Source organism: Numenius arquata, chromosome 1 (genome assembly GCF_964106895.1).
Source record: "Numenius arquata chromosome 1, bNumArq3.hap1.1, whole genome shotgun sequence".
NCBI classification, from domain to species: Eukaryota; Metazoa; Chordata; class Aves; order Charadriiformes; family Scolopacidae; genus Numenius; species Numenius arquata.
This window is the reverse complement of record NC_133576.1, coordinates 68,477,685-68,492,425: the sequence shown is the minus strand read 5'-3', so window position 1 is coordinate 68,492,425 and position 14,741 is coordinate 68,477,685. Positions and strand designations below refer to the sequence as shown.

At 38.0% G+C, this 14,741-nt stretch overlaps 1 protein-coding gene across 1 annotated transcript in view; it reads right to left on the bottom strand.

The window, feature by feature from the left end:
• Positions 1-14,741, bottom strand: part of GABRB3 (gamma-aminobutyric acid type A receptor subunit beta3) — a 196,075-nt gene that overhangs the window by 115,881 nt on the left and 65,453 nt on the right. The window contains exon 2 of the mRNA XM_074147361.1: positions 3,265-3,312. Coding sequence (XP_074003462.1) covers positions 3,265-3,312 — 48 coding nt within the window. The remainder of the gene's footprint in view (positions 1-3,264; positions 3,313-14,741) is intronic.

Genomic DNA, 14,741 nt, shown 5'->3' with positions numbered 1-14,741 from the left:
GTGTGGCTGGGGTGCATTTTCTACCTTAGTTTCATATGAAAGGAATCAAGTTGGTGTGCCCTGAGACTGCTCTGAGATGTGAACCAAAGCACAGTAAGTGGGAATGATCAAATGACTTACTTCACAGGCACAGTCCTGGTCTGAACTCAAATGCTATGTAGGTGCACCCATGATGGGGTGCATCATGTCAGGAGCTGGAACAGAGCACACTAAGCCTTTGTTAAAGAACAGAAATTGTTGAAGGCAGTGGGAGTGGAATGCAGAGCCACTCAAAATTTTGGAACAAATTCCAATTTTCTTCATCAATGTCAGTACTAATGGAGATACAGAAGAGGAGGCAATAACGAGAAGGAAAGAGAAGAGGAGATGTCTGCTCACAACTAATGCATTTGGAGCACTACCACTATCAGTCACCAGGCTGCAGGAGAAAGACTCACTCGAGAATCAGAGAAGTATTTGATCACACCGTGCAATACATCACTGAGCTCTTGCACTGGAAAGTGGTACTGAGGGTTTGCCTGACAAAATGAACATAACCCAACTTACACGCTGAGGTCAGAATCACTTATCAGAACGTTTTCTTTTTCATTTTCCTCTCTGGCTTGTCTGTCATTTAGCTGATTTTGACAAAAACCCAGTCTTATCCTGGCGTAAACTGCAATCACAGAGGGTTTGGAGATACAAAAGAGAGAGAGGCAGAAACTAAAAAAGGTGGGAAGAATTGCTGCTACAGCTGAAGTGGTGTCTTCTGAGGAACACAGGACATTAATCTTACTAGGCTGAGACCCATGCTGCTGCTTACCTATTCTGCCTTGCAGCAATTTTAATAGACTGCTGGTTTAACCTGCTGAGAAGGTGTAATTAATAAAACTGGCTGGGAAAAAATCCACAAGAAAGTTTTCAACTCTTTTTTTCTTTTTTTCCCCAAGCCTGACTTCTTTTTTACTTTATGAAATCAGAAGTTGAGGACCATTTTTGCCAAAATACCATTGAACAGAAACTTAGTATTTCCTTCAGAAAGCTCAACTTCCTTTCTTTCTGTCCTACAGTGTCTCAGCAGAAGCTGAGTTTTAGAGTGATGGGAGGATGCTGTACAGTAGATGCGTGGCACCAGGGCTAAGGGAATACTCTACACTTTAACAGTTTCATACACTGTGTTTTGCTTGTTCAGATAATGAGCAGTGGTTGTTGGACATAACTATGTGAGGAAAACAATATTATATTTATCTACTATGTAAATGTATCTGAAAGCATATGTAATATTTGCTGATGTTAAGTAATACTTAACAGTTTATGCTGAGCTTATAACTGGCAATGAGTTTATACTCATTGTCCCCATTTCTGTCAGGCAGATTGCAAACAGTGTTGCATGAATCCGTTTGCTTTGGTTGCGTAATTTGCTGGTTTTCATTTAATTATACGGAAATATTAATATTGTTATGTCAACAGTTCTGATGTAGTGGAGATCGGAATGTTTCAGTGGGCCACATAAAGAATAAGGCATTAATCAATATGAGTAATGCGGACAAATTTGCCTTTAATAAGAGGCTTGACCCAAATTGTTTTGAACTGTTGTTTAATTTTCAGATGGTTATTTTTCTTCATATTCAAGAAAATAGAACAAAAATTTGCATTATCTGAATGAATTTTAAAGAGTATTCCTGCAATATTCCATTCCTTATGCGGCAAAACCTCTGGATTATGCACATAATGAGTCAGGCACATCAAAATAAAAATCCATTGACACTTTGGCAGAGGAAGAAATAATCAAGGCTCCTTATAACTCACATTTTTTCATCATAAAGATTAATGATTATGCACTGAAATAACACAAATGCATTAGAGAAGCCTGTGGTGCTTTAGAAGTACTATTCTTTAAATCTCTGTCCTGATGAAAACACAGTCCGTGTTTGGAAAAACAGACAAACAACTGAGTTCTGATTTATTTTTTTTACTGTAACTGCAGTTGAGGAAGAAGTATTTTACACAGGACTTCTTTGTTAAGAGTTTCTACTTGAGTGTTTTCATCTAAATCCCTTTGTCAGGAGCACATTATTCTTAACAAAACAGTATGCAGCAGTTACCTTTTTTTCTGTAAGGTTAGATAAAAATAGAAGGATATAGCCCATTTATTTGTGTTCTTGCATTTATCAATAACTTAATGGATCTCATTTGTGATAATTATTGTTTATGCAATTTTTTACTACAGCAGCCAGAATTCCAAGTCAAGACCCAAGCCTCATTGTGCAGGAGATTATATGGAATGAAGAAGACAAGTGCAAGTTGTTTGAATTGATTGCTTAGATTTAGTATTATGTATACTTAAAGGAAGATTAAGTCAGAATCCTAACTGATGCGTCTGAATAAGGACTAGCTAAAACACCAAGAGATGCTGGTTCCTGACTTTTTCATCCAAATGTCCCTTTGAATTTTAACAGTGGAAAAATAGAAAGACAAAGAATAAACACTGGGGAGGTGAGGGGGAAAGCAAGCCATTTATACATGCAAACACTCCCACATAAAACAGCATCAGCAATGAGGAGGAAGTGCAGTGAAATGATTTGGCATCAATCCTGATTTGCTAAGATTAGGAAGAGTTCTGGAAGCAATAATCCAGGGTAACAAAGAAAAAGCTATGGGTAGAATAAAGTGAAAGTCTGATGTATGTCTTCCTCTTATCCTTTGAGGACGTTTTTTTACTTATGCTAAGGAGTGCCCTTAACAGGAAACAACCCATGAAGGATGAGGGGAAAGGAAACGCTTCAAAATGTGGAGGTGTGTTTATACAGAGGCTGTATCCACATCCGTGCACTGCCAAGACACAGTGCTCTGCTGGTAGAAGTGCCTCTTTTAGTCTCTTTAAATGCATCCCCTCTTCCTAAGGGTCTGCCAGCCAGCCCTTCTCTCTCATTCCCCAAACACTGGCATCAGAAGCAACCATGGGTAAGCTTATAATACACAGATCAGGATTGTGGGCCATCTTCCATCTGTGGAATAACATGTAAATTAAGCTGGCTGTGTAACTACATTTCTTTGTTATATGCACTGTATAGAAAGGGAAATCACTATATATAAAGGGGAGTCATGATCAAGTAGATACAGAATTTTATGTATGATAATCAAAGTAGTTGTCATTGTGCCTTGATTTAAAGATTACTTTGTGGCTCAGGAAAACAAATTAATAAATGTTAGTAATAATTTTTAACATTTTAAAGGGTAAGCATTCCTTTTACAGATAATCATGTTTTTAAAAACGTTACTCACCTTGTGTCATAAATTGCATATAGTTTTTTGTTTTCTTCAACTGCATTCCTAAAAAGAGAGAAAGAGAGAATATCATTTGCATGCCCTGTGTCCACAGCCAAAACAAAACATAGTTTAGAGCCTTGAGGGTTTTCAGACCATCATTGTAGAATCTACAGATGGGAAAAAAAAAAATCTATAAATTGACTTGTTCAACCCCTGACATGACAAGATTGTAATAATCTTTTGGAAGTTGTCTAAGTGAGTTTTTAATTATAGATCCATGACTCTGTTGCCAAGAAATGAAAAAGGAAAAAAATAGTAATTGCTTTTGTGAAAAACACAATGCAACAATATGGTTTTGATAGAGCTATGTGAATAATTTTCAGAAAAGATTTCTAATTGATCCAGAGGAATGTTATTCAATTCAGTTATTTCATTATTTTTTATGTCAAACTAACATTGAAGTTTAATGCAATCTATTCAAAGTAAAATGAAATACTTTATCTCTGATGTTTTAAATACTTTTATGTGTGTTTAAACATTGAGGTTCATATAAAAAGGGCCTATTGAAAAATTGAAGCTTAAGTCTATATTTTTGAGCTTTTTCAATTCAAATCCATATGACTTTGCAGAATACATTCTGCATTTTTTAACCAGAAACAAGAGGTTTTTATCCTGAAATTATTTTTTTTTTTGGACTGTTTCAGAACATGTGGTAAAAAAGGGCTCTTCTGAAATACTGCTACTATTAAGAGAGAGCAAGAGGAGATGTTGTCTGAAATGTGTTGGCTTTGCTGGAATCAGCAATAAAATATAAGTTTTAGCTAAGTAGTTTCTGAGAAGGCGTGATGAATGTAAGGGGCTCTCCATAATAAGTATTGATTTGTATCTTACAATCTGATTTATGTCTCTGTGCATTACTTTACCTGTCTGCTTAGAGAAGTTAAAGAGAAGCAACTAAAAGCATGGGCTAAATGATCCTGAGTTTGAATGCATTAAGCTCCACTTATATGGGAAAGGTAAATCCTGGGTTTGGTCCCTGTTCCCGGAGTGGTTGTGCATTTCACATTAAATATGTACTGGCTAAAGGATGTTAAGAGCTGAGTATTGTGAATGCCCAACTCCCTTGTGCACTGGATAGGGAGATGTGGGGCCTCTGTCATGTCTTGGATCCCCTTGAAATACACTGCCATCTAGAACAGAACGGGCAGGGCTGGGTAGGGCTCAGGTTAGATGCCACCATCTACTCCATTTAAGATGCCCTGAGTTACTTGGAACACTGAATAGAGCTGTCAGTTACAAGACAGGACCTATGTAATACACACGCTCTACTGGAGAGGTTACTGGAGTCCAAGGGGGATTCCTGGGAACATCCCAATGGCGCAGGATGCTTGTGTATGGGAACTGGGCTGAGCCTCTCAGGTCAGATACCGCCCAGGAGAAGGATCCCCAGCTTTCTATACATAGGCTCCATTAACTGAGTTGACTAGATCTCTGTTGACATAATGGGAGCACCCAGTTCTCATGTAGACACCTACATCTAATCTTCAGATGAATCCAACTCCAAACTTCACAATACCTTATGTTCTTTTGATAGTTCTAGGCATCAGGATTCACAAGTCACATTGCTCTGTGTTTAAAGATCATAGTATTGCATGCCTGCAACCATGCCTGAACATGCTATTTTGTGGTTTGATTGATATTCTTAAGTATAGTTTTGTTTAGTGTCCACGCTTCTTAGTTGTCTGCCACCGTGACTCGATACAGGCTTGGGGTAAATTTTTGAGCTCAGCAAAGGAGAGAGGAGGGGAGGAAGAGCAGAAAAGGGACATCTGAAGCCTCAACATTGACCCAAATATATCCCCTGACTACAGTCACATATCTCATATTGGTAGAGCTACATGGTCAATATCGAGACAAGAAGATAGCCAGGCTCTTCTCTGAAGTGCACATGGCTACTTGCTGCGAGGTATAGGAGCAAGCACTCTACATTTGCAGAGGCTGGATATAGAAAGTCAGGGAGCATGCTCAGCCTATGTCTTGCTTTAGGACTATGCTCCCAAACATAGCCAACGATACCTGAGAGACAGATGCAGCTCACCCTGTAACCATGACAACTGGCATGGAATTCATAGTAAATTAGCTATGGGTTGAAGAGGGCACTACTAAACAAACAGGTGGAATAAGTGTCTGGTTTCAAACCCCTTACCTAAATATATCCGTACCCATAAGATAAAAAGAAACTTGGATATACTAACAGTTTCTTTTAATATATTTATTAACATTCTCAAAAGAGTGCAAAACATCTTGTATGGGCACCTTCTGTTTATAACTTTTGACATCTATCAGCAAAATTGCCAATGGCAGGATAGAATTAACTTAGCTTCTTTTTTTTGGAAGACAGATGATAACAGCAAAGGGAGATCAGGAAAATAATTAGGCAAACGAAACAGTAAAATAATAAAATTTCATCTTTTAAATGTTGAAGTTTCACTATGGGCTTTTATTCAGATTGATAATGCACTCCATTTTTTTCTTCTCTTCCAAAAATGTAAACCCATCTCGATGTTGAAATTCTCTTATTCAGCAGGATGGTAAAATCCTTTGGTTTCTGCATTGAAAAATGCCTTCTTGTGAATGATGAGTAAATGGAGTTCATCTCTTACAGAAGTCTCCTACTGTTTCTGTCTGCCTGGCACCAAGGGAAGACATGCTTCTAAAAGTATTACAAAAGTAATTCCCCCATCACAAAAGCGCCACATTAAAAGTACTTGTATTAAAAGCACTTTGTTGTATATGAATATCATTATATAATTGATTATTCCCATTAAAATGCTCTGCATCCTTATCACAACTTTAATAAAAGAACAAAACTGCTTTGAATATTATACATGCACTTGCCTAGAGCCACTATTAAGCAGAGAGGCTCTGTGCGCAGCCAGGCAGTCATTGATGGTAAATCAAATGGAGGGCATATGGTTTCAGTATTGCTGCTGGTGGAGTTTTTGTTGCTAGAAAGAGCTAATGTTTTGCATTTAGGATTATTAAAGTAACAAAAATAGTAACTTGTCTTTCCCCCTTTTTTCTCCTCCCAGCTCTCTTGAAGTCTCACTCAATATAATACAGGAAAAGATACCATAAGCAACCTATACTGGAATGTTAGGGCGTTCCTGAACTGCAAAATAAGAACTTTGTGTGCTGTTTTTTAAAGTCTGTACAATTTCTGGATGGTACTGAGACTCAGAATGTCTCTGCTTGTGATTCCTTCTTGCTGGTGTAAACATCAGAAATTAAATGTGTAGGTCTAAGCCAGTTACCATAGGCTGCTTTAATACTGTGGATGGGAAATAAAGTCCAAAGACTGAAAGGAACTCCAAAGGCTGAAAAAGGTAAAATAGGGTAGATGAATCACCCTCCAGCAGTACCTAATAACTACAAACATAGCCTATACCTAGTCAGATGTTAAACTTTTGAGTATGTAATACCACATAAGATAATTCCCATCCATGGTGTTTTAACGGGGAGGAAGGCTAGATCTGTTTCAGTACATTGAGCATACTGCCCTCCAAAAGTGTAACAGACCAAGATGTCTTATATGTCTTTAGAATACCTCTGCTAATGGTAAGTGGACAGCAAAAAAACAGGAAAGCTGCTAAGTTAGTACTATATTTCTGGAATTGCTGGAGTCTTTTAACTAAATGCAAGTTAAATTTTAAAGAGCGATCATCACTTTTTGTCACACCTTTAAATCCTACAAGATCACGTAAAAGCAGAAATTAAGTCAAATATCATATTCATTTGAAAATAGTCTTTAGGAGAGTGAAATGTGGTAGCCCTTTCTGGATTAAGGCCAGGACATGAAGCAATGCTCGTGAATCACGGAGTGCTTAACAAGTACTCTTGATGTTTTGTATCTAACAAAATGATTCAGCATGAAAATATAGATACAAAGGCTAATATTTATAGCTCAGAAGGTAATACTAACAATAAGAAAGTGAGATATTTCAGCTTCAGAATCTGAAAACATCTGAACGTGGAATGGCACTATTAAGAAAAAAATACTTTCTCTTTCTACTCTGAAATGACTCACACAAGCCATTTACAAACAGGAAAAAAAGCAAATGTGATGTTAAACTCCTTCTCCACAGACTTGGAGAATGCACGCCTCAATATATTTGAGCCTTTTTCATTTTGAAGTGAAAAAAATACTTTTGTTGTTTCACCCAGAATGCACAACAGAGATGAAATTAAGCCCATACTACATGGCTTTGGTGCAATAACTATAGGTTTAGCAGATAAATGCAAAACCTTAGTGTAACTCTTCCTCCCTGGAACAGCTGCTTCTGGACTTCTACCTGAAGATTACTCAGCCCACCTTGCAAATCCTACCTGCAGAACCTTCAGAAACAGTGAGGCACCCACACTAATGTGTCAATAAAATTCACTTTCACTTTTCCTGGGAGGTTCAACCCATGCTAACCAGGTTAGGCATTCAAGAGCATCATTGTCACACAGCATGATAGGCACTAACAAATTATTTTTAGTACTTAGAAGCCTATCAAGAAAAGTAAGAAAGTACAGAGTGAAATGCCAAACGCAAAAATGGGAAATTGTGTTTAAAACTCCCAGGATATTATGGACACAGTTATTGAATTACCATTGTAGATCTGCTGAAACCTCAGTAAGCAGACGACGATGGAGGTTTCTGCTATAAATATAAGACTCTCATAGCTATCTCTTATTTTTTAAAGTATAAATTAAGTGGATGCAAGCCAAGTTTTCATAAATAATGCCAAAAATGTTTATGTATGAGGAGCTTAAACTATGTGGCTCTAGCTGAAATAAATGTTTCAGTGAACATGATTTTAAACATGATTTATTCAAATGTTATGTTAAGTAAGCATTCAATATGCTTTTATGTAATGCTGATGCCCAAGTTACATGTAATTATGATGACATTATAGCATCCTTGATCTTTCATAACCTCTCTAGAAATTCATTTTTCCCAGCATCAAGCTCCACAAAGAGTATGGAAGTGACAATGTCACATAGTATAAACAGTTACTAGAACAATACTTTTCAGGTCCAATTCTATGAGGGCTAGCCAGTCTTGACTCCTTTTGACATCAGCCAGAGTTGGGAAGTTTAGCTTTGCTCAGAAACATGCCAGCGAATTTGCAAGTCTAAAAACCTGTTCGTTGGCATTTAAGAGCAAGGTAGGAAGAATGAAGTGAGAATATGTCAAGACATGGACACCTTTTTACTAACATTTTAAATCACTGATGTTCTTGAAGGTGTCTAGTTCTAGTTCAGATCCAATAGGTTCTATACAGTTATTTTACTCCACGGGATTTCTTTTCTTTTTTTTTAATGCATTCTATTTCCAAATATAAAAATTACACACAACGGTGGTGCGTAAATTTGCCATTATCCTTACAGTAAAGATCTCAGAGTCACTGCAGATGGTTCAGTGAAGGTCCCAGCTCCATGTTCAGCAGAGCTCAAAAAGGTAAACAAGTGCTAAGAATAATCAGGGATAATAGAACAAAACAGAATTGGTATAGTATTGTAGAAAGCTGTAGTCTACCCACATCCTGTAAACTTCATGCAGGTCTCTTCCACCTCAAAGAGCTTGAGAGATAGATAAAGGTATAGGGAAGATCTACAGGGACAGCTACAGGGACAATTAAAAGTATGAAATGGCATTGGTAGGAAGAAAGAGACTTAGGTTGAGACTCTTAAGTCTGGAAAGCAGATGAGGGAGGAGAGATATGATAGATGTATACGAAACCATAGACTGCATAAATGATTATTTGTTATTGCTCATACAATAAAAAACAAAGGAACACTCAGATGATCAGGTGGTCAGTTTAAAGTGAGCAATATGAAATCCTTTTTCACACAATGCATAATTAAATTGTGGAGCTGCTTGCCAGAGGAAGCTGTGGAGGCAACAGTTATAAATGGGCTCAAAAATCCATTAGACAAATGCACCAAAAGGAGCTCCATCAATGGGTATTAAAATCAATGTTGTGAATGCACCCTCTGGCTGAGAAAGTCCATAGACCTTGGACTGCTTGAAACCGAAAGGTTATGCCTGTGGAAGAATTACTTTACTTTCTATGTGTCCTGTTTGTTTATGCTCCTTCCAAATTATGTGCCCATTGTCAGAGGCAGCAAACTAGACAGCAAACCAGATGCAACTTTGACATGATTCATTATGGGAATTTTTATGTTCAATGCGATCAGAAATACCTGTTTGTGGTTCACTGTGACCCAGCACTAAAATAATTTTCACATCTTAAACTGTCCTGTTGTTTTCATTACTATACCCTCCAGAAATAAATGACTGATTTTCCTTCTTTTTCCTTAAGTCAGTGGTTCTTCAGAAAATCATTCAGTTTCATATTTTTAATTTCTGTTCTTCCATCCCCTGAAGCACTTGCCGGTGTCCCTTCTAACTCTCATGAGCTATTGGAGTGTGGTTGTAAAACATAAGCATTTTTTCAGAAAGGAAAACTTTCAGGTTCAGTTAATGCTCATGAAATCCTGTAGAAAAAAAATATCTTTATGCTTTCACAGGCCAGAATATATGCTTGACAAGTGTATCCATATTATAAAATAGAATCATAGAATGGTCAGAGTTGGAAGGGACCCCAAAGATCATCTAGTTCCAACTCCGCTGCCATGGGCAGGGACACCTCCACTAGAGCAGGTTGCTCAAAGCTCCATCCAGCCTGGCCTTGAACACTTCCAGGGATGGGGCATCCACAACTTCCCTGGGCAACCTGTTCCAGTGCTTCACTACCCTCACAGTAAAGAATTTCCTCCTAATATCTGATCTAAATCTCCCCTCTTCCAATTTAAAACCATTACCCCTTGTCCTGTGAAATACATGAGATCTACTTCTTGGTACAAGGATTGTGCACCTTTAAGGTATATTGGAATGCACTTCAATTTTGGTGGCAGCAGAAATTATTACTTAGAACAAACTCTACTCTCTCAGCCTCTTCGATTTCTATTTATTCTTTAAAGGTTTTTTTTTTCTTTTTCAGAATGCAAGTTAATAGTCTGGGTAAAAAAAAAAATTAATTCATGAAGAATAGTTGACACCACTTCTGAAAGGCTGATGACTGAAAAGGCCAGCTCCCCACAGAGGGATTTAGGTTTTCCATGTGAAGTTACACGGGAGGCAGAAAAGAGCCTTGAGTTCTCATCCTGGCATCCTAGTGCCAGGATGTCTCTGTTACTCTGTGACCTGTATTACAAAATGCAGAGGTCACCTTGACCCAACATTATGACAGTTTTGAATGAAAGTAGGTGTCACTAACATGCTCTGTGCTGAACTCAGTGCTGTGGTGTAATAGCCGTGCTAATGAGCACATCTATTTGACAGCGCCCATTAGGTCCCCCTCATGTACTTTTACTGCAAAAATTTAAGGTGCCCTTGGTCTCCAAAGAAGTTAGGGTTTCCCTGGATCATTCCTTGGATTTTGTAGGCACCCACAGAAAACAAAAAAAAATACTTTCTTTTGTTTTGTTTAAAAAATAGTATTTAGGAAACTAAAAAAATGGAGAGAAGTCATTTCCATTAAATACTTAATCATTTCAACTATTTGAAAAAATATAACGAGGAAGAATAATTTCTTGATCCATTCTAAACCTCGTTGTGAGTGTATATATTGTTATACACAAATACAGAAAATAGGGTTAGGTCTGTCCCCCTGACACACCTCCCAACTGCCTACTTTGTGCAGACAAAGCTAGTCTCCAAATTGTGCATGGATGAACAATTTTAAGATGATGAAAACATGTATGATCAGATGAAATAATCACCTGGATATGTACATGGTAATACTTTCTCATAGGTTGCTACTGCTTTGTAAGTACAGATCAAAATAATTATTCTAAGTGATCGTTAGTCCTTTTGGTTGTTTAGATAGGAAGCCTTTATAAATTCAAAGGCTGTCAGCCTGCAGTGTGTCAGGAAACTTGAATTTAAGAGCCCAGCCCTAACATTTACATTCCTAGGTTATGTTTCAGGGTTGGTTGTAGATGTTAAGAATATTGCCTTTGGGACCTTTAAGTACATTATATCACAGCCTCAAGCTGTACTTTCTTTTATCCACAACTCTTCTTTAAACATCAGAAGTTTTGATTTAAAAGAGAAACAAGCTGGTAACAGAGCGTATGCATTTCTGCATTTTCCCAACTTCACATAAAGTGTGATGGTGAGAGAGCTGTAAATTGTAGTCATGGCAGTCTACAAAAAATTGGAAATGTTCTATAAACTGGAGAACATGGAAGTGTTCTTTGCTTTAAAAATGAATCAGAAGAAATAAAACTTTTTTATTTTACAGGTTTTTGAGATGTGAATATGTACACTTAAACTGTCCTGAACATACTTGGACATCCCACCATCTGTTGCAGTGCTGTTTTATTCTAGATCAGTGCTTTAATTAGGGCTCGGTGGGATTTTAGCAGCTAAAACTTTTTTTTTTTTCTTTTTTTTAATGCAAAATCAAGATCCAGTGACACTGGAATACTCTCAGCTCTCCTCTTGACTTTGCTAAAAAAGAAAGCATTGACTTTTTGAGAATGAAATGGTTTAGATATTTTTATTCAAATGATGTTTCAAAATTCCCTCCATCTTTATTTTAAAACACTGTGAAGTACTTAAGTCTGAAAAAAGACTACTGAAATCCAAAGCACACGTTTCAACACCTCAGTTTATCAAGAATTTTATAGACAATTTTAGATAAGCCTGAAATGTTTTTCTATAGCCAGTAAAAACAACAAAAAAATACCTGTTCATACCCCTGTATGTGTTCATATTTATTCAGTGCTTATTCATCCATTAGAATCTCCAAATTGCCTGGCTTTGTTCATTATCATCTTTATAAATTGTTATGCATGCAAACTGGCTAAAAGGTTCTAATATAAATTTTAACTATATTTCATGTTTTTCTTTCAAAGTTCTCAATTGTTCTGTATACATATATTAGACAATGTAAAATTGAGGCATCTGAAACCTCAGAGAAGAGAGTAGTTATTCATCTCCGTTTAAAAATCCCACTTGAGGAATATGGAGCAAACACCATTGAATTAAATCATTTATCAATGTCATGCAGTGAGCCTTGGTTATAAGGTTTCCCTGGCAGACAGGGAAGAGAACGTTAGTCTCCTAATACCCCATACTCTGTTGTAACTTCTAGGAAACATAAGTTTCCCCTATTGAAAGCAGCTCTATATCCAACAGTGCTTTAGACAAAATAAATCAATTAGACATCCATTTTACAATATTTCAGACATCCCAATACCCTTCATTTTGGCATGCATAACTCTTATTTATAGATTTATTATATATGATTAAATATAGATTAACTTTTAACTCTAAACTGCAGATTGCTGGAACTCAGGAGTTATGGAGGAGCTGACTTCCCACTGAACGCTGGGTGCCAGGGAATGCAATCTTGGCCCTTGAGCAAACAAGATACTAATTCCTTTACTACCAGAAAGTTTCTTATTACTCCCAAACTACCTGGGTTTTTTTTTTTTCCCTTTCACCCTTCCCAGGCCCTTGAAATTTCAGCATGCGGACCCCAGATAGAAAGTGGGGACTCCAAGAGAGACCCAGAGAAGACTGAGACTGCAGCCGGAGGGACTGGAGTCTGAGGCTGGACCCTCCTGCAGCCTTCCCAGCCCTTTATTGCTGCTAAGCACAAGGGAACTGCCATCTCTTTTGGTGGCCCTGTAAGTACTTTCCCTGTTCTTACTCAATTTCTGTAAGTTCTATGGGGAATCACACAACAGGGTATTTTGGTCTGATCCAGCGTTCCCATTCTTATATGCTTATAACTGTACAGAGGTTTGCCATTTCACTAGGTGTCTGTACATTTAGCAGCGGTTTTAAATCTTGACAGAATTTCTCAGTAGAAATGTCTATAATGAAAATCAGCTATAGTTCACTGAACTTTAGATCCAATTTCCTTTTTACTTTAGAAATCAACGTCATATTATGCTTTACAAATTTTCTTACTTTTCATTCAATGCATACAATCTAATAACTTTCAGAAAGTTTTCAACCCCATTCTTTAAAACAGTAGCAAATTGAACAAAACACATACTTCGTCAACCTTTATTCTTTTCTTAATATGATCCCTTCAGTATTAAATGAAATCGCTACAAGTCCACTGTAATAGATGCTAGGCTGAGAGAGGAACCAATGGAGCTGACAGCTCCTACGTTTCAGTGTGGTATGCTCTGGCATCTTTTCCAGGTTCCCTCCTGGAAAGATTAATCTAACTCTTGTAACATAAATCATTTCTTTAAATCATATTTCTTTCTAATCTGTTTTCATATAATGCATACAATTCACTTAGAACAATAATTAAAGAGCAATAATCCTTAGAAAAAGAAAACATTGTTCTGACTAACAACTTTTTATTTTTCTGCTAAATAAAGGGGCTTATATGAAACTATAGGCCAGATTGTGCCTCACGCAAACATGACTACTCTGGAGGTTATGGCAAGCTGCACAGCCCATTGGGAGCTCTGGAGCTCCATCAGGCACAGCAGACGTGGGCCAGATGCTGCAGCTTCTCCGGCCTACAACGTGCCCTCTTCTGGGGGTTTGGCCAGGGTGGAATAAGGCTGGGGTTTCTTTTTCCCATCTTGAAGGTTGGTTGATAGACCAGGAACGGGGGTGCAATGCAGACACAGCCCTCAGTAAAATGCACGACCCTGCCTTGGAAGAGCACGGGAGCATACACACGGGTATGTGTGTGCCCCCCCACCCTGCCCACACACACACTTCATGTGCTGTAGTCACCCTCCTTGTTCCAAGGGCCAACTAGCACTAGGTCAACCTTTCCCTTAGGAAGTATCTCTTATGGTTGCTTACGGATGAATAAAAGTGCTTGAGATTCCCATCGCCTTTAAACTGTGATAAAACCAGAGTGTTTAGGGCTTTATCCACATGAGGGTGGCACTATTTTTAAATGTGATGTGACTTTATCTGTTGATAGTCAAAGGACAACCCAGATTAAACTGAGGTGTGTCCTTAATATTGTCCCTCTAAACCAGAGAGCTTTGAGCCTGTGTAATGCTATGGGGCACTGTTGAATCTGAGGGCATGCCAGGCCCCAGGTTTTCTCTTCTTGTTCTATAAAATGTATTAAATGCCAGGGCATGAGCTCTCTGCTGCATCCAGCCTCTGAGCTGTCACTTAGCCCTGAGCTGCTGCCTAACTCTTCAGTGATTAGAAACGTGCTTAAGTATGAAGATACTGAGAACTCAGCAAAGAGGAAGGGAACCGCTTTGAGTGCTCTGGCCATTCTTGCATAGGTAACTGGGATGAGAGAGAGAAGGGAGCTGGTGACATCCCAAGTGAAAGAGAATTTGGGGCAAGTCCTTGTGTCATCTGTGCAGCTCAGACAAACAGAAGAGGCCAAAAAAGTCTGCACAGGTCAGAAGAGCCAACATGGACGAGAGTG